This window comes from Apodemus sylvaticus, chromosome 11, assembly GCF_947179515.1.
Source record: "Apodemus sylvaticus chromosome 11, mApoSyl1.1, whole genome shotgun sequence".
NCBI classification, from domain to species: Eukaryota; Metazoa; Chordata; class Mammalia; order Rodentia; family Muridae; genus Apodemus; species Apodemus sylvaticus.
The window spans coordinates 15,709,429-15,728,926 of NC_067482.1; the positions used below are offsets into that span (position 1 = coordinate 15,709,429).

The window sequence follows — 19,498 nt, forward strand, 5'->3', positions numbered from 1 at the left end:
AATTAATCTTGATCCATAACTCATGGATTTACATTGGTATGTTTGTTTCCTCGGTTTCTTTTTGTTTGCATAGGTTTGAGATATTTTATTTTGTTTTTGAGAAAGGGTCCTACATAAAATATTTTGATCTGACAATTATGTGAATATTTGCTTGATATAAAGACTTCCACATTATCATTGTGGGAGCCTCTCTTTCCACTACCAGTTTAGGTTAAACAGGCAAATTGATTTCTCTGTTACTGTTAGAGCATTAGCTCAGAAGCTTAGGGGTTGATATAATGTTGAGGAAGTTGTATTAAGTTTGTCTTGAACGTGTATTCCTTTCTGACTTCTTGGCAGGAGTCTTTTGACTCGAGACTTTAGAAGATGAGTATTCAGACTGCAGCCACACTCAAGAAGCTGGCAATTCAGTCTCTGGTGAGAGATGAGGCTTTGGCCATATCCTCTCTGGAGGATCTCCCCTCTGTACTCTTCCCAGCACTGTTCAAGGAGGCTTTCAGTGGCAGACAAACCAAGCTCATAAAGGCAATGTTGGCAGCCTGGCCTTTCCCCTGTCTCCCTGTGGGGGCATTGATGAAGACGCCTAAACTGGAAATGTTGCAAGCTGTGCTAGATGGAATAGACATGCGACTGACTAAAGGGTTTCACCCCAGGTGAGCAAAGGTCAAGTATTATATAAGAGACCATGTGGGGTACACAGTAGAGATTGTAGGGTCATTGCGAATGGCTTCTGATGGGATCACCAGACACTGATTCAGGAACCTTATAGCTATTGTGTGCTTGGACTAAGGACAGTTATCAGTGGATTAGGGCTTTGATCCAAGCAGCCTCACAGTAGAATGTGCCTATCTATACCTGCCATTCCTAAAACCATTAATAATGGGACTAGGGAGAAATAATGAGTAACTTAGAGGAAGGAAAGTGGTCAGGGCCACACATGCAGCTCAGAGAAAATTGTGCAGCATGCATGTGTGCACATTGCACTGTTGTTTAAAAAATATACAGCTTGGCAGGCTGAGGGCTATTTCACTATAGAGTCACTTAGTGAACCCTTACTGAGGGTCATCGCGGCTGCTGATACTTGACATGTGTTCACCCTCAGCAGGGGAAAACTTCAGGTTCTGGAACTGAGGAATGTGCACCATGCCTTTTGGAACATATGGGCTGGTACAGAGGACGATAGCTGTTCTTCAGAGCCCTTGGATGAGAAGCCAGTAGTGAAGGTCCTTCCCAGATATGCAGTGAGGAGGCAGCTGAAGGTGGTAGCTGAGTTGTGCCTCAGGCCACGCCTTGATGAAGCACAAGCAGCCTTCTTGAAGTGGGCCCAGCAGAGAAAGGACTCCCTACATTTGTGTTGTGCAAAGATGAAGATCTGGGCTATGCCCATGGACTTTATCAGCAAGATCTTGAATATATTTCATCCAGAGCATATTGAGGAATTGGAACTGAACACTCAGTGGAATTTGTACAAGCTGGCCGAATTTGCTTCCTGCTTTGGGCAGATGAGAAATCTTTGCAAACTCTTCCTGGCACCCCTCTACAAGAACGTCTTCAAGATTGCCAATAGGACAGGAGACAGAGAAGAGCAGTCTATCCAGGAGTTCATATCTGTCTTCTCCAAATTCAATTGTCTCCAGCATCTCTCCATGAGTGGTGTCCATTTCCTCAAAGGCCACATGAATCAGGTCCTCAGGTGAGCAAGGATGGAGGACTGGGTCAGCTAGCAGAGCAAATTTTCCTCTTCCATTTTAAAGATTAGTGGTCCAGGGTGCCTGTCTGTCAGTCACTGGGAACAAACATTTAGGGGCTCCTTAGAATATGTAAGTAATGTGTAGTGATTCCAAGTCTTAAATGAGCATGCCTGAAGCAGAGGACAAAAGGGAGATACGGAGTAGGTCTGATATGGTCAGGAGGGCTTGAAATTCTTCTTGGAATCCTAGGCAAACAATCCATCATAAAGGGGACAGGAAGAGTTGAATGTACTTAGATCTTGAGGGACTCAGCAGCAATGTGAGAAGGTGAGCTGTCTGCTTAGATCTATGGGCACAGCCTTCCCTCTCCCCCTACTTCTCCGTGAGTGAAATGCTTGACCCTCAGTAGGGCTGAGTGCATGAGACAAGAGGGAGTGTGGGCATCTGCATGATAGCATGAGTGACTGTGGAGAGGTCAGGGTGCAATGCAGCATTGACTGAGGCCACAGGTCATGTCCTTAGATCCTGTCAGGACTCTCCTGGCATGAAACTTCCTCCTTGGTATCCTGGGTTTTATAGGGTATAATGGTTTTCTGCTTGAGACTATGGCCAGCAGATCAAGTGTGGGTTTGACTTCACTAAGCTGATTCCAAAAGGAAGCATCTCAGATAATATCTGTGATCATTTGCTCACACTCAGCTTGGGGTCCCTGTTCCCTTCTAAGACATTGAAAAGCCCACCCCATGCTCTCCATCACCATTTGCCAGAACTAACCCTCTGGTCCCCTTCATCTCTAGGCACCTGATGACGCCTCTGAGCTCCCTTTCTGTCACTCACTACCAACTTTCACAGTCAGACTTGGATTCCTTCTCCCACTGCCAGAGTGTCTTTCAGCTAAAACATCTGGAAATGAGAGGTGTGGTTCTGACAGATTTGGATCTGATGCCTATGAAATGTCTCCTCCAAAAAGTGGCAGATACTCTAGAATCTCTGGATTTTCAGGGTTGTAGGGTGAAGGACTCCCAGCTCATTTCCTTCCTACCTGCCCTCACACATTGCTCTCAGCTCACCAAGATCAACTTCTACAACAATTGCTTCTCCATGCCCATCCTGAAGGACCTTTTGGAGCACACAGTCAACTGGAGCAAGATGAATGTGGAACAATACCCTGCCCCCCTGGAGTGCTATGATAGGTTGGCTCATGTCTCCAGAGTAAGATTTGCCCAACTTTGTCTGCAGCTCCTGGAAACTCTCAGGGCAATAAGGCAGCCCAAGAACATCTCCTTTGCTACAGATAATTGTCCTAAATGTGGTGAGCGCGGTGTCTATGGCCAAGGTGTGAGATTTTGTTTTTGCTGGCACTGAGCATGGATACAGGACTTCCTGATGTGAATAACGGATAGGACTGGGACACATCTCTCATGCATGATGGTCAGAGACTGTGACTTCAGACACTTTATACATGCTTGGAAACAAAAGACTGTACAAGAACTGAGATCCTGGAAGCTGAGCTTGGCATGGGAAACAATCTGTTGGACTGTGTGAACAGAGGACTTGTGGAGTCAGGATGATAACTTGGCTGCTTTGAGTGACTTCTGCCAGGACAGATTAAGAGATGCTTTGTAATGGACTTGCCAACTTTTGTTCTGTACTGTAATGTCAAGTCAATAAACAGAACCAGGCTTCTTCTTTTAGATGTCATTCCTGGTGTGTAACTAGCATAAAGTATCTACCTTTAATCATTCTGCAACAAATACCCTCTGGAGAGAGTCAAAATGAACACATGGATGCCAGACATGTAATGATTCAAAATCCTGGGTACATGGATAATGTTATAAGCTAAGGTGATTCACATATGGATCTCTAGGTTAGCATGTGCTGAAGAAGAATTCATAAGAACAACCTACATGTCTCTCACACTTCTTTTTTATTCCTTCCCATCCCTCCTCTCCCTGCCTGCTAATGAACTTCACAGGTCTTGTTGCTTTGAACCTTTGAACTTGCTCCATGCTTGCCCACAGCAAACTCCTTTCATGCTCTACAGACAGACAACCAATCAAAGAAGCCAAACCCCACGTATTAAAGGAGGTGACTCCTGTTTTAATAGTACATTTTGCTAGAAAAGAGGGCCAAAGTTTGGTTTCAGCACTTTTATCATCAGATGCCTCCAGCTGGAACTCAAGCTTCATGTGGTAGGTCCATCTCTTCAGATATCTGTGGATCCTGGCTTTTACACATTATGCACAATACATATGCATATACACCAAAATGAAAAAGTCTTAAAAAATTTCACAAATATTTCACAAAATGAACTAATTTATTAAACAGAAGTTGCTTGAGTTGTGTGTGTCTCCAATGATCATCCCCTACAGCACACTGTGAAGAGAATATGTGAAGTTTCAGGTGTATTAATTGAGCTTAGTTGTTGAGCAGCAGCCTAGCTAGTGTTGGGCTCCAGTGGTTCAATCTCCTTGAGCCCTTATGAGACTAGGTTGGCTGATTCTGTAGGTTTTCTTCTGGTGTCCGTGAACTCTCTGACTCCTTCAATATTCCCTCTAGTCTTCCACAAGATTCCCTGAACTTTGTCTAATATTTGTCTGTGGGTCTCTGCATCTGTTTTGGTCAGTGGCTGGGTGAAACCTCTCAAAAGATAGTTATTCTAGGATTCTATTTAGAGAATATCATTAATAATGTCAGGGCTCTTGAACTCATTGTAAAAGGTGACACTTCCTGAACAGAACACCCATAGATCAGGCACTAAGACCAAAACTTTTCAAGTGTGACCTCAAGAAAGTAGAAATACTCAGTAAGGCAAATACAGCATCAGTAGGTCAAAACAGTACCCTAAATAATGGCAAAAATATCTTCACCAGCTGTACATTCGACAGAGGGTTGATATCAAACAATGTAAATACCTCAAGAAATTAGACATCAAAAACCCAATACTCCATTTAAAATAAAAATGGAGTACAGAATTCAACAAAGAATTTTCAACAGGAAAGCTCTAATTGCCAGGATATACTTAAGGAAATATCCAACATTCCTAGGAAAATGCAAATTGTAAGGAGTCTAAGATTCCTTCCTATGCACATGAGCATGGCTAGGATAAAAACTGAAATGAGCGCACATGCAGGTGAGGATTTGGAGCAAGGGAGACAATCTTGCATTTCTGGTGAGTGTGTAAATTTGCACACCATATTTGGAAATCAAGCTGGGTGATTATCACAAATAATTCTACTTCAAGGCCCAGTTATACAATTCCTGGCCATAAACTCAAAACTTGTTCTGCCATAGCACAAGGACACTTGCTCAACTTCATTCATAGCACCTTTATTCATAATAACCAGAAACTGTTAGCACACCACCTGTCTCTCACTGAAGAGTGGATAAGGAAAATCATGTACATTTCTGTCATGGAATACTAATCATATATTAAAAATAAGGATTATAATGCAATTTTCAGGCAAATAGATAGAACTTGAAAATATCCATTCTTAGTGAGGTCATTTTGACCCAGAAGACTGTGCATGCTATGTACTCACTAATACATGGATAGTACCCATAGACTACAGGAAAAGCATGCTACAATCCAAACACTCAAAGAAACTAAGTAAGATTAGGGCCCTAGGTAAGATGATTGAATCTCACTAGGTTAAGGTAAATAGAATCTATATTACTAGTGGTTGATCAGAGGGAACTGTATGGGTGCTGGTATGGGACACAAAGAGAGGTATGGAAATCAAGTGTGTTGGGAGGAGCCGCCTCCACTGTGCTGGGAGAGAGAAATACAATCCATTTGGGGGCATCTCAGGTACAAGACAGACACACAGGATGGGGCAGGCTCCTGGGAGTATATGGGAGTGACCTTGGCTGGAAACTCCGGAGCTGGGGATAGGGAGACTGAAAGTGGCCACTTCCTGTAGTCAGGTGTAGGGTTCCATAGCTGCCTGCAGCTATTACGAAGTGGGTTTCTGGAACAGAAGCTGAGGAATAAATAGGGAAGAGGGGCGAAAAGAAGTGCGGCTAAGACAATGTTCACTGATCAAAGCCGGAAACTTTAATGGCGCCAGACCTTTTAACAGTTTGGGGAAACCCTTCCCCCCAGACTCCTGGCTGAGTTCCGGTGGAAGTTGTCTAGCTTCTCTTGGAGGTCCTCGTCTTGACTGCTCCGGCAGCTGGGTGGGTCACCTGCTTAATTCAGGAATTCCTAGACCTGGAGGAACAATGAACTTAACCTTTACTTCAAGCGCTCCACCCTAGGTGGAGAAGGATCCTGGCTAACTGGGAGAAGTTAACCTTGACCAAAGTCAAACTCTGACCAAGTGCAAGACTGCCCCAATATGGCTCTGTACATGTCCTCCTTTTTTTATTAATTTGAAAATGAGGAGATAGAAAACAAGTGGATAAATATCCTTCATAAGAAGGCGGGCCTTAACCAGGAGGGGAAGCATTGACCATAATTCCTCTTAAATATTGTATAACGTCTTTTTCAGAGGAGGGGTAATAGGCTCCCTTATTATTTTAAGGACAGCCTCTCGACGTTAACCCCTATGCAATTAGGTGTACTTCCTGGGGACTCAGAAGCAGAAATTCACCTCCCCATGCAGCAGTGCTTTGCCTCGCACGTCTCACTGGTACCCATGTTTGTTCATAAACAAACACACATAGATCTGAGTTCTATGTGGCTCCCTCTTTGGAGATCCACTTGTGTAAGTTTTGAAGCCAGGGGGGTCTGCAAGTGTCTTTAACAGACATGCAATCTCTCCATCCAGGTGAGCCTGGGTGTAGACAGCCAGTCTGCTTAACAGACAAGGTCAAGAGTTAAAGGTGGAATAGGATTAACTTGTCCCTGAAGTATCCAATTCAGTTGCAAATTAACAACTTTAAGGACCCAAAGCTTGGCCTCTGAGGTGGGAGAGGTAGCCTTGTGTATAAAGAAATAAGCTGTTACTTCTCAGGAAAAGTGGAGACTATATGTTAAATTAACACAGCTGGCTGAAGATTGTTAGCCATCTTCAAAATTGGAATCTTCAATATTGGAATTATTTCTAGACCAGTCTATGGTTGAGTCAGCTGAACACAATAAGGAGAAGAGTCATTTTAACTCTTCTTTAGATTAATTTTTCCTAAGCTAGCTTAACAGTCTCCATGTTCTGTCCCACAAAGTCTAAAAGCTTGAAGCTAGGCAATTTATCTAACCTGGGACCTTTGACAATTGAGGTAAGTCAAGAATATATACCCAATATAGCTCTTATGTTACCATGGTCTGGGCATTCAGCAAGCACACAGTCAGCATATCTTCTGCAGCATTCTGTGGAAAAAACATAGGGGACATGCCTTCCCCAATATTAAATCAGGATCATGGCATATGTTAATAAGTGAATTCCTTCATTTCACCTAGACATCAATATGTCTAATTACAAGATGTCATATACATTTAGCAAGGAGTTTCTTGGCATCCAAATTTTAAAATTTTCTTAAAAACATGCAAGCATAATTTAAATTATATGCACAGGGACACAATTTCCCCTCTCTTCTCTCTTCCAAGAAGATATTGTTTTATTAATTTGAGTTGGAACACAAAGTATAAACCATAACATAGGCAATAACTATGTAATTATATAAAATAAACATAGCATTTTAGTTGCTTTTTCTGTTAGAGCAGTTGCAACTAGACAGCCTAAAAATGAATCATTAGTCACATGCACATATTTTTTAATCTTCTAAATTAGAAATGAGTATCATTTATCTGTAATAACTAAGTCCTCTAGGATTAACACCATTACGTGGTAGAGGTAGAAATTGAGGACATCAAGAGCAAATCTTTATAATTTGATGTGCACAAATATAAAATTATTTCAAATACCTAAAGGACAGTCATTTAGAGAACATATCCTTTGTTCTTAGAAATTTGAATCACATTTGCATAAACTGTAGAAATTAAGAATTAGCAGTATTAAAAATGGACCAATTTTAAGCAATTATAAACCATGAGCTATATATATCTACTATTATTAAAAGCTTGACCTTTAACATCTTAAAAATAGCTGCTATAGCACCCAATTCAGGTATCTGTGTTGAAGCAGGGAGAAACAAAGGAATAAACATGTGATCTGATAGTACAAATTATCTTTTGGATAACAATTATTAATTTTGCCTAAAAATGCTTGCCATGTAATAGATCAACCATTAATAATAAATTTGATTGTTGCTTGAAGCAAGGAACAAATGTTTCCTACCTTGAAAACAGAGGTTTAAGACCTTCTGTGGCAAGCTTAAAATGAGGTAAATATGATAAAGCCAATTAATATATCTTAACAACCTTTGAAAGCCATTTACCTAAAAATTCTAAAAGTCCATAGGAGCAAGGGCCTGTAACAAACATTCTATGAACATTATACACTGAAAATTTTAAGATCTTAACTTCTAGTATTGAAACAGAGACAAAACACATTTTTTTTTATTTATCTGCCCTAGGATCCACCTTTAGTCCTTGGCAAGGACTAGATCTGAGCCTTTTATCTAAGACCAGACCCAAACCTGTGTTTTGAGGATTAAACAAAAGAAACCTGTAATTCCATGGTCAAACGAACCTACTTGATATCAAATACAATTCCACAGAGATCTCCTTTTTAATCTTGGAGGGTTAAATTTTGCTCCTACCATTGTAGCCTATAAACTTGTGGAAAAGTGGCAATGGGCCTCTAAAACCCATAGCTGCATCACTCTCAAAATTATCTTAATTACAAAATGTTAAGAATTATGAGCCTGTAAACTGAAATCTGCAGCCAATGACACACTGATTTTTATTGTAACTCAATGTTTTCTTGTAATATTAGAGCACAATTGTAATTTTGGAAGCAAATCCCAATTTTAAAACAATCTATTTTCTTTAAAATCAATGGCAAACACATATTTACAGCACAAGGTTTGTCTGCCAGTTCTTATGTTCAAGTGTATGACAGTGTAACTTATTAAAGAGACATTATTTTAAATCTTAATCTTCATTAAGTCCAATCTCCAGGCCAAGATTCACATGAAACACCATGCCAATTTAGGAGCATCTTAAAGGCCTGTATTTCCTGGATTGCATCATGCCACGTGTTGTTTAAAAATGGCGACTACCCTAAACTACCAGCTTTAACCTAACTTTTGTTAATAACACTATACCTTTTAAATAATAACCAATTAATTTATAACTCTTTAGTCAAGAAATGTAAAGCCTTATACCATTAAAACCAATTAGAAACAAGTATAAAGCGACTACATGAATTTCACAAGCCAAACCAAAGTCTTCCCAAATCTTGAGGTTTCTGGGCTTTTAAGAGCGGCTTTTTCCCCAGCCATGCTTGCCTCTTGAGTGAGCTGCGCTGTCGCGGTGTGGCTTTGAATCAATCCCCACACAAACTGTGGCTGGCTCAAGAGGTTACCAGCAGATGAAATCTTTACCAATTTTTCTTTTTAACATGAAAGAGTCATTCACACAAAAACACAGAGAGGGCATAAACATACACATAGACAAACAGTCGGTGCACCGGGACAAACACGGAAAGATACACAGAAAGTTAAGCGCACTTGTTAAGCAATTACATCCATTTTTCTCTTCAAACAGCGCTTAGAGGCTGTGGACATATGCCTATTTTTTAAAAACCCCTTTCTTTTCGCCGAAATCAGCTCTTACGAGCTTTGGGCAAATGCCTACCAAATTCCTTCCCCATATTTTCCTATCTTTTCAACCCAAGCAGCCACTGTGCCGGGCCTACACAGTTTGCTTGAAAAACCGTGTCCCTTCTGCACTCACAACGATAGACACGATATTCACTAGCGCTAGTTTTGACCTCTATGTTGCTTACCGTGCGGATACCATTCGTTTTCACCTTTTCTGCGAAGCTTCGCTGGATAGGGTTACCTCAGGAAATTCTCCCGTACCAGGTTGCCCCACGTTGGGCGCCAATTATGTAGGGTTCCAGAGCTGCCTGCAGCTATTACGAAGTGGGTTTCTGGAACAGAAGCTGAGGAATAAATAGGGAAGAGGGGCGAAAAGAAGTGCGGCTAAGACAATGTTCACTGATCAAAGCCGGAAACTTTAATGGCGCCAGACCTTTTAACAGTTTGGGCAAACCCTTCCCCCCAGACTCCAGGCTGAGTTCCGGTGGAAGTTGTCTAGCTTCTCGTGGAGGTCCTCGTCTTGACTGCTCCGGCAGCTGGGTGGGTCACCTGCTTAATTCAGGAATTCCTAGAACTGGAGGAACAATGAACTTAACCTTTACTTCGAGCGCTCCACCCTGGGTGGAGGAGGATCCTGGCTAACTGGGAGAAGTTCACCTTGACCAAAGTCAAACTCTGACCAAGTGCAAGACTGCCCCAATATGGCTCTGTACAGTCAGGCAGGATTTCCAGTGGGGGGAAGGTAACACCAACCCACCAACAAAACCTTCCATCTAAAATTTTCCCTGCCTACAATATGTGCAGGTATAAACCTGGAGCTGAGTTTGAAAGAATAGCCAACTATAGACTGGAGAAACATGAGGATTAACCCATGTCAGAAAGCCAAACTCTGACACTCTTGATGATACTTGGTTGTGCTTAAGAACAGAATCCTAGCATAACTGTCATACAAGAATCTTCATCCAGCATCTGGTAGCACCAGAAGGATTTGCACAGCAAAACATTAGGCAGAATTCAGAGAGAGTTGGGGAAAAGTCAAAAGGAGGATTGAGGGAGTCAGATGGTGTCAATTTAACACAAGGAGATCAAGAGAACCAAGTTTCCTGGACTCATTGGGGTTTATCAGAGACTGAACCACCCACCATCAAAGAACATGCAAGGTCTACACCTAGGCTCCCTGGACATATGGAGCAGATGCGAATCTTGGGCTTATTGCATGTCTCATAAAAACCAGACAGCAGGGTTTCTCTTATTCAACTTCATGGCCTTCCATGGGAAACTTTTCCCCTAGCTGGGCTTCCTTGTCTGGCCCCAGTGGGCACGGATGTATTTAGAGCTGATGTAAATTGGTGTGCCAGGGCATTGTGGAAACTGCTGGGGGTAGGGCATGTGTGCCTCTTCTTCTCTGGAGAGAATGGGAGCAGGAAATGAGGGGGAAAGAGTCACAGGGTAGTTATGGGAAGAAAGCAACTTCAGGATGTGATCAGGTGGTAAAGCGAATACACAAATGAATTAATGAAAACCCAAAGAAATGATAGATAGGGAGCTAGATATGTTTCAGAGTTAAATGTTGCCTACTGCAAACTAAATAGAAACACATTCTATCTGAAATATGGTAGCAACATGTTTTCTTAAGCCTCATATTTACACTAAAAATCATTAAATATGCTAATTTTGATATACATTAATGTAATGAGGATTGTGAAGCTTTGTGGCTACTGTTAGTATATACTTATACCTGATAATTAATATATGTAAATTATTCAAACAATGTTGTTTCAGTCAGACATCATGCTACATATATAAATAGCTAAGTTTATATTTTATTTTACTCTCTGCCCACTGCACATTTTTTTCTTTTTCCTCTCTTTTCTTTTCTTTTTTTAAAATTAGATGTATTCTTTATTTACTTTTCTTTTTGGAGGAGGGCTTTGGATTTGTTTTTTTCAAGACAGGGTTTCTTTGTAGAGCCATGGCTGTCCTGGAATGCACTCTGAAGACCAGGCTGGCTAAGGACTCAGAAATCTGCCTGCCTCTGCCTCCCAGGTCCTGGGATTAAAGGTGTGCTCCATCATTGTCTGGCCTTTATTTACATTTCAAATGTTTTCTCCTTGCCTGGATCACCCCCTCCCAAAAGTCCCATTAGACTTCTTCCCTCCCCCTGTTCCCCAATCGAACCCCTCCTTTATCTTTGTCTTGATATTCCCCTACACTGCTGTATTGAGCCTTTCCAGGACCAGGGCCTTCTCCTTCATTCTCCTTGGGTTACAACACATTTTATGAAAAAATTATTTTCAGTAAAGGAAAAGCAATGTAATGGGGATGGAGATATAACTGAGCATTTTAGAGTACTGGATTCTCTAACGAATACATCCGGTTCATTTGCCTGCTTATATGTTGCAGCTTCTGTCTCCGGTATCCCCAGTGCTCTTAACTGCTGAACCATACATTCAGTAAATATGAGGTAAACATGATCAAGGATCAGCTTGGCACATAGTCTACAGATAAGCCAACAAGACAGGAGCTAGACAGGTAAAAGGCTCTTACCACACAAGGATGCAGAGGTATGGACTCTTTACTTTGCATGTAGCCTAGGTTATAGATGGAAACTCTTTCATCTAGGCAGCCATAAAATTAGTGCTGGAGTTCAATACAGGAAAGGATTTCAGTATCCAAATGTGAGAAGTAATATAGTACAGTCCTAGAAACTTGAAGGTTGTGAGCTGTATCACTCTTGATTATGAGAGCACCTGCAACATGGAGAAGGCCAGTGACTCCTTAAGGTGAGCCCCAGTCTTAAGGACAGTTTCTTCACAACCTTAGAACTGGCAAGCCTGCCCCTGAGATTACTCACTAGGCACTTCTGGAAGAAAGTTACCAGATATTCACAGGTTGAGGATCAAGCCTAATTGTTGCCAGTGTCCTGTGATAGCCAAATTTCTGAAGAAAATGTTGGGAGAAGCCGTTCTCAGAAGTTCCACTGGATTCCAAGCCTGTAGTCTGTGGCTTCTGCCTGTTAAATCCAATTGACAATCAAGGAAGTTAATGGTAGCGCACAGCTTTGGGCAGCAAACAGGTGTTCTGAGTCACACAATGTTCCTTCCAAGTTCCTACAGGTGTAGCTCAGGGGTGACAACCGAAAGGAATTGTGTGTTCAAGGAAGATGTGAGTGGCTAAATTCTAAGGTCACAACTGTGAAGCAGCTGCTACACATTCATTGGTGGTAGAGGGCAGCAAGCTACCAGAATAATATCTCAGAGCACCAGATCAGCAAAGGGGCTGGAGTATGTTGGCCAGAGAAAGAACAGGGCTTAGCAGCAGGATCGCATCCTCAGTCAAGTCCAGAGGAAACCCTCAAGGGCAGAAGTCACATAAACAAACAAACAAGAAACAAACCAAAACAAAAAAACCTGCCAGGCTCCCCAACCTCCTACTCTGACAATCATGCAACAGAAGGCCAAAGTCACCAGGACAGGGCTCCTAGCACTTAGGAGACACCATGCAGACCAAACATAAGAATCTACTGTGCCCCCACCCTTTGCATGAACTTCTTCAAGGACACCCAGCACATGCTCCGCAGAGGGACACAGGTCAATCACAGAAAATCTCTCCAAATAAGCTTGCAGGAATATAATAGGATCTGGAATCTATTCCCTCCCACTGAGTACAAAGCCTGGACCTGAACAAAGCCCCTTTCCCACCCTTGGGTGTTTTGGCAAAAGCCTACATTGTGTCTAAGTCTGGAAATTTATCAGGCTCAGTAAAAATGAGTCATTATCTTTATCTTTGACCGGAGGTACTTTTAACTCTTCCTTTAAGAACTATAGTGCTGAGTAACTTAACAAGGTGAGTGGTAGCCCCTAGGCTCCATAATTCCCTGAGCATCAGTGCCATCCAGCTCAATGTCTCTTTTACCTTGGACCCAATTTACACTGAAATTCTTTCTTTCCAGTATGGATTTCTCCTTGCTTTTCCCAAGAGACATCCTTAGTTCTTTGGAGAAACCTGTTTTCTCTTGACCAACGGGATTAGAACCTTCACTGGGTTTCATTCATGAAAACTAGGACAAGAGACTGAGCTGCCTATTTACCACTGATCTACAATTACTGGTATTTGGTTGGGTGAGACAGAATCACATTATGTCGGCTAGGTTAGAGTCAGTTTGGAGCCATCCTTCTTCAGTCTCCTGAAGCTTTATTTCACCACCTTCCTGGATCAGCTCTCATGCTGTTCTGTACTTGATAACTGTCTTGCTTCATTTGCGTATTGGTGTACCAGCAGCAGAGCATGCGTGTAGATGGGGGAGGACTCAAAACTGCAGTGGTTTCTCTCCTTCCACCCGAGGGCCCCATTACTGAACTCAGCACTTACTTGGGCGGCAAGTGCTATTGCTCTTTGGGCCTTCTCACTGGACCTTAAGCTCTCTGGAGGATTTTCTTTTAGAATTGTGTTTTGGGTAATTTTTGCTTTGCTTGATGGCTTGTCTGATTTTGGGTTGTTTGGTTGTTTGGTTATTTGGTTGGTTTTTGAAAGGGATGGTCTGTTTAACATGTCTCCTTCTTCCTGAACTCAGTCTGAACAACATGCTGACCTTGACCTTAGTCGTTCACCTGCTACTACCTCCCTAATGCTAGTTTTAAGGATTGTACCTGCGCCATCTAGTAAACTACACTTTGTTTATGTGTTTCTTTGTTTTGTTGTTTTGGGGCAGGGTTTCATTGTTTAAGAGCTCTAGATGTCCCATAAGCTACTCTGTGGTCCAGTTTGGCCTCAACATCAAAGGTGCCCCTGCCTCTCTTGAGATTTAGGTCTGTGCTACCCTGCTCAGCTCTGGTTTAATTATAAGACAGATCCTCACTCCATAGGCTTTACTGGTTTTTGAATTATTTATTTAGATGAGGGTAGCCTTGAACTCACTGACCCAGTCAACCTTGGACTCCTGAGGGGAAAGATTAAAGGTGTGTGCCACAAAACCCAAGATAGAGCTGCTGTTTTAAGATGATTGATTTTATGGGGAGTGGTGCTTGTGTACAAATAGGAATGGATAACCCTCACAGGCCTGCTGCCCTAGCAGGTCAGAATGGGGTTTCAGATTGGCTGGAACTGTAATCACAGATCATTTCAAGCCACCACATAGATGATAGGAATAGAAAATTGACAGGTCCTCACACTTTCTAAAGCAACCCTTCAGCCCACGTCCCACTCTAGATTACATCTCCTTGAGGAAGGCTTTTTGGCTGATCCTAGTTGACTTACTCTCTGCTTCCTTAGGAGCCAAGGGCACCATATCCCTCACACCCTCCTTTTTCTGTTTGCTTTCGTCCATTTAGGAAGCAGGCTTTGTAGAGATCACACAATACTACGGCTTACAATTTAGATGAACATGACCATGGACTGAGCATCCTATCTCAGGGATGTGCCAGCATCCTTGCTGCATGCCCCATCTTGTCTGCTGCAAAGAGAGTTGTAGGGAGAATTCCTGTATGTGGGGTAGCTCCCGACCATCTGAGTACATGAAGAACCCTGGCTAGTATAGTAATGGGGTCAAGCTATGCTCGGGCACCACCTCTAGAGTGGTTGATGCTGAAATTTATTGACCGAGCATCCACTTCATTCCTTGAGCTTCAATGTATATTTCTGTCTCTGACATAGCAATCTGTTCCAAATCCAGTGAAAAGGAATATCTTCCAATTAGGTCGTGTCTCTCATCAAAAACCGATTAAACCCTTACCTGATGCAAACTCTGGTCACATGAATAAAATCAAACAAGAAATAGTTATTCATAACAATAATCCTAGCCATAAGAAGGTTTCTGAGGCTGAAGGATTCCTAGAATTGGACCTCTAAAACAACCTTGGATTCAGAGCATGACATGGTCACTGGTACAACTTGAAAACTGAATAGATCTTATGCAAATGAAGGAATAAATGTACCCACATTGTGTTGTATGGTGTATTAACAAATGGAATGTTTTTTATTTATCCAAAAACTTTTGGGTGTGTTTGTGTGTGTTAATGACGATGAGTGGGAAATTTGTTATCACAAGCCCTTCTGATTCAATGAGTGAAATGATTACAACTTTGATCTATAATTTAAAGGGTGGAGATTAAACCAGGAAATCCAATTCCGGTTTGGGTTTGAAGGGTGTGGCTACAATAGGGAGGGGCAAGCAGAGATGTATATAAAGGCTTCCATGGAGCCACATATCACAGTCAGAGGCTTGCATCTTGGAAAACTCCCTGATTCGGCTGGGATTTGGCAACATATCTGCATTGTTCAACTGGTATGTAAACCATTTTTTTCCTTGGGTCATGCAGTTTGATATAGAGAAATTCAGACTCCTTAAGAGGAACATGTTGAGGATCTTGGGTTTCATTGCAAATGAAATTTTCGCCTCATCACCAATAATATCCCATGATAGCTTGTGTATATATTCCATTACTTTGCCTGATATAACTGTTTGAGACAAGGATTCTGTATGTTGTTCCAACTCTCTTAGAGCTGGCCATGTGCCTCTAGGTAAGCTCCAAATCAGACAATCTGATGAAAATGCTCCCTCATGTTTCCCCTTCACTGTAATGGTCTTTATTTTTTCTGAGACCCTGGATTACACTGTAGACCTGTAAGCCAGGTATCTTTGATACCCTTCCACATCATAAAGCTGAAATGACACATGTGATTTACTCATGTGTATTGCCTTAGCTTTTCCATTGCCTCTTTTACACACACATTTGCTCTGCGGACATATTCTATTTCCAAGACACAGGTAAGATTCAATATTGTAGAAATGCACTGAAGTCATTCTGTTTTCTGGGAATTAATCTTGATCCATAACTCATGGATTTACATTGGTATGCTTGTTTCCTCCGTTTCTTTTTGTTTGCATAGGTTTGAGATATTTTATTTTGTTTTTGAGAAAGGGTCCTACATAAATTATTTTGATCTGACAATTATGTGAATATTTGCTTGATATAAAGACTTCCACATTATCATTGTGGGAGCCTCTCTTTCCACTACCAGTTTAGGTTAAACAGGCAAATTGATTTCTCTGTTACTGTAGAGAATTAGCTCAGAAGCTTAGTAGTTGATATAATGTTGAGGAAGTTGTATTAAGTTTGTCTTGAACGTGTATTCCTTTCTGACTTCTTGGCAGGAGTCTTTTGACTCGAGACTTTAGAAGATGAGTATTCAGAGCGCAGCCACACTCAAGAAGCTGGCAATTCAGTCTCTGGTGAGATATGAGGCTTTGGCCATATCCTCTCTGGAGGATCTCCCCTCTGTACTCTTCCCAGCACTGTTCAAGGAGGCTTTCAGTGGCAGACAAACCAAGCTCATAAAGGCAATGTTGGCAGCCTGGCCTTTCCCCTGTCTCCCTGTGGGGGCATTGATGAAGACGCCTAAACTGGAAATGTTGCAAGCTGTGCTAGATGGAATAGACATGCGACTGACTAAAGGGTTTCACCCCAGGTGAGCAAAGGTCAAGTATTATATAAGAGACCATGTGGGGTGCACAGTAGAGATTGTGGGGTCATTGCGAATGGCTTCTGATGGGATCACAAGACAGTGATTCAGGAACCTTATAGCTATTGTGTGCTTGGACTAATTACAGTTATCAGTGGATTAGGGCTCTGATCCAAGCAACCTCACAGTCGAATGTGCCCATCTATCCCTGCCATTCCTAAAACCATTAATAATGGGACTAGGGAGAAATAATGAGTAACTTAGAGGAAGGAAAGTGGTCAGGGCCACACATGCAGCTCAGAGAAAATTGTGCAGCATGCATGTATGCACATTGCACTGTTGTTTAAAAAATATACAGCTTGGCAGGCTGAGGGGTATTTCACTATAGAGTCACTTAGTGAAACCTTACTGAGGGTCATCGCGGCTGCTGATACTTGACATGTGTTTACCCTCAGCAGGGGAAAACTTCAGGTTCTGGACCTGAGGAATGTGCACCATGCCTTTTGGAACATATGGGCTGGTACAGAGGATGATAGCTGTTCTTCAGAGCCCTTGGATGAGAAGCCAGTAGTGAAGGTCCTTCCCAGATATGCAGTGAGGAGGCAGCTGAAGGTGGTAGCTGAGTTGTGCCTCAGGGCACGCCTTGATGAAGCACAAGCAGCCTTCTTGAAGTGGGCCCAGCAGAGAAAGGACTCCCGACATTTGTGTTGTGCAAAGATGAAGATCTGGGCTATGCCCATGGACTTTATCAGCAAGATCTTGAATATATTTCATCCAGAGCATATTGAGGAATTGGAACTGAACACTCAGTGGAATTTGTACAAGCTGGCCGAATTTGCTTCCTGCTTTGGGCAGATGAGAAATCTTTGCAAACTCTTCCTGGCACCCCTCTACAAGAACGTCTTCAAGATTGCCAATAGGACAGGAGACAGAGAAGAGCAGTATATCCAGGAGTTCATATCTGTCTTCTCCAAATTCAATTGTCTCCAGCATCTCTCCATGAGTGGTGTCCATTTCCTCAAAGACCACATGAATCAGGTCCTCAGGTGAGCAAGGATGGAGGACTGGGTCAGCTAGCAGAGCAAATTTTCCTCTTCCATTTTAAAGATTAGTGGTCCAGGATGCCTGTCTGTCAGTCACTGGGAACAAACATTTAGGGGCTCCTTAGAATATGTAAGTAATGTGTAGTGATTCCAAGTCTTAAATGAGCATGCCTGAAGCAGAGGACAAAAGGGAGATAAGGAGTAGGTCAGATATGGTCAGGAGGGCTTGAAATTCTTCTTGGAATCATAGGCAAACAATCCTTCAAAAAGGGGACAGGAAGAGTTGAATGTACGTAGATCTTGAGGGACTCAGCAGCAATGTGAGAAGGTGAGCTGTCTGCTTAGATCTGTGGGCACAGCCTTCCCTCTCCCCCTACTTCTCCGTGAGTGAAATGCTTGACCCTCAGTAGGGCTGAGTGCATGAGACAAGAGGGAGTGTGGGCATCTGCATGATAGCATGTGTGACTGTGGAGAGGTCAGGGTGCAATGCAGCATTGACTGAGGCCACAGGTCATGTCCTTAGATCCTGTCAGGACTCTCCTGGCATGAAACTTACTCCTTGTTTTCCTGGGTTTTATAGGGTATAATGGTTTTCTGCTTGAGACTATGGCCAGCAGATCAAGTGTGGGTTTGACTTCACTAAGCTGATTCCAAAAGGAAGCATCTCAGATAATATCTGTGATCATTTGCTAACACTCAGCTTGGGGTCCCTGTTCCCTTCTAAGACATTGAAAAGCCCACCCCATGCTCTCCATCACCATTTGCCAGAACTAACCCTCTGGTCCCCTTCATCTCTAGGCACCTGATGACGCCACTGAGCTCCCTTTCTGTCACTCACTACCAACTTTTACAGTCAGACTTGGATTCCTTCTCCCACTGCCAGAGTGTCTTTCAGCTAAAACATCTGGAAATGAGAGGTGTGGTTCTAACAGATTTGGATCTGATGCCTATGAAATGTCTCCTCCAAAAAGTGGCAGATACTCTAGAGACTCTGGATTTTCAGGGATGTAGGGTGAAGGACTCCCAGCTCATTGCCCTCCTACCTGCCCTCACACATTGCTCTCAGCTCACCAAGATCAACTTCTACAACAATTGCTTCTCCATGCCCATCCCGAAGGACCTTTTGGAGCACACAGTCAACTGGAGCAAGATGAATGTGGAACAATACCCTGCCCCTCTGGAGTGCTATGATAGGTTGGCTCATGTCTCCAGAGTAAGATTTGCCCAACTTTGTCTGCAGCTCCTGGAAACTCTCAGGGCAATAAGGCAGCCCAAGAACATCTCCTTTGCTACAGATAATTGTCCTAAATGTGGTGAGCGCTGTGTCTATGGCCAAGGTGCGAGATTTTGTTTTTGCTGGCACTGAGCATGGATTCAGGACTTCCTGATGTGAATAAAGGACAGGACTAGGACACATCTCTCATGCATGGTGGTCAGAGACTGTGACTTCAGACACTTTATACATGCTTGGAAACAAAAGACTGTACAAGAACTGAGATCCTGGAAGCTGAGCTTGGCATGGGAAACAATCTGTTGGACTGTGTGAACAGAGGACTTGTGGAGTCAGGATGACAACTTGACTGTTTTGAGTGCCTTCTGCCAGGACAGATTAAGAGATGCTTTGTAATGGACTTG

At 42.5% G+C, this 19,498-nt stretch overlaps 2 protein-coding genes across 2 annotated transcripts; both read left to right on the top strand.

Moving 5' to 3' along the window:
- Nucleotides 1-366: 366 nt before the first annotated feature.
- LOC127696594 (PRAME family member 8-like) lies at nucleotides 367-3,056 on the top strand. The gene is made up of 3 exons (XM_052199415.1): nucleotides 367-653; nucleotides 1,103-1,693; nucleotides 2,489-3,056. The coding sequence occupies exons 1-3, from the start codon at nucleotides 367-369 to the stop codon at nucleotides 3,054-3,056; spliced, it is 1,446 nt and encodes a 481-aa protein (XP_052055375.1).
- A 13,483-nt stretch (nucleotides 3,057-16,539) lies between these two features.
- LOC127696576 (PRAME family member 8-like) lies at nucleotides 16,540-19,229 on the top strand. Its single transcript, XM_052199391.1, has 3 exons — nucleotides 16,540-16,826; nucleotides 17,276-17,866; nucleotides 18,662-19,229. Exons 1-3 carry the CDS (start codon nucleotides 16,540-16,542, stop codon nucleotides 19,227-19,229), a joined length of 1,446 nt encoding a protein of 481 aa, XP_052055351.1.
- The last annotated feature ends 269 nt before the right edge of the window (nucleotides 19,230-19,498 follow it).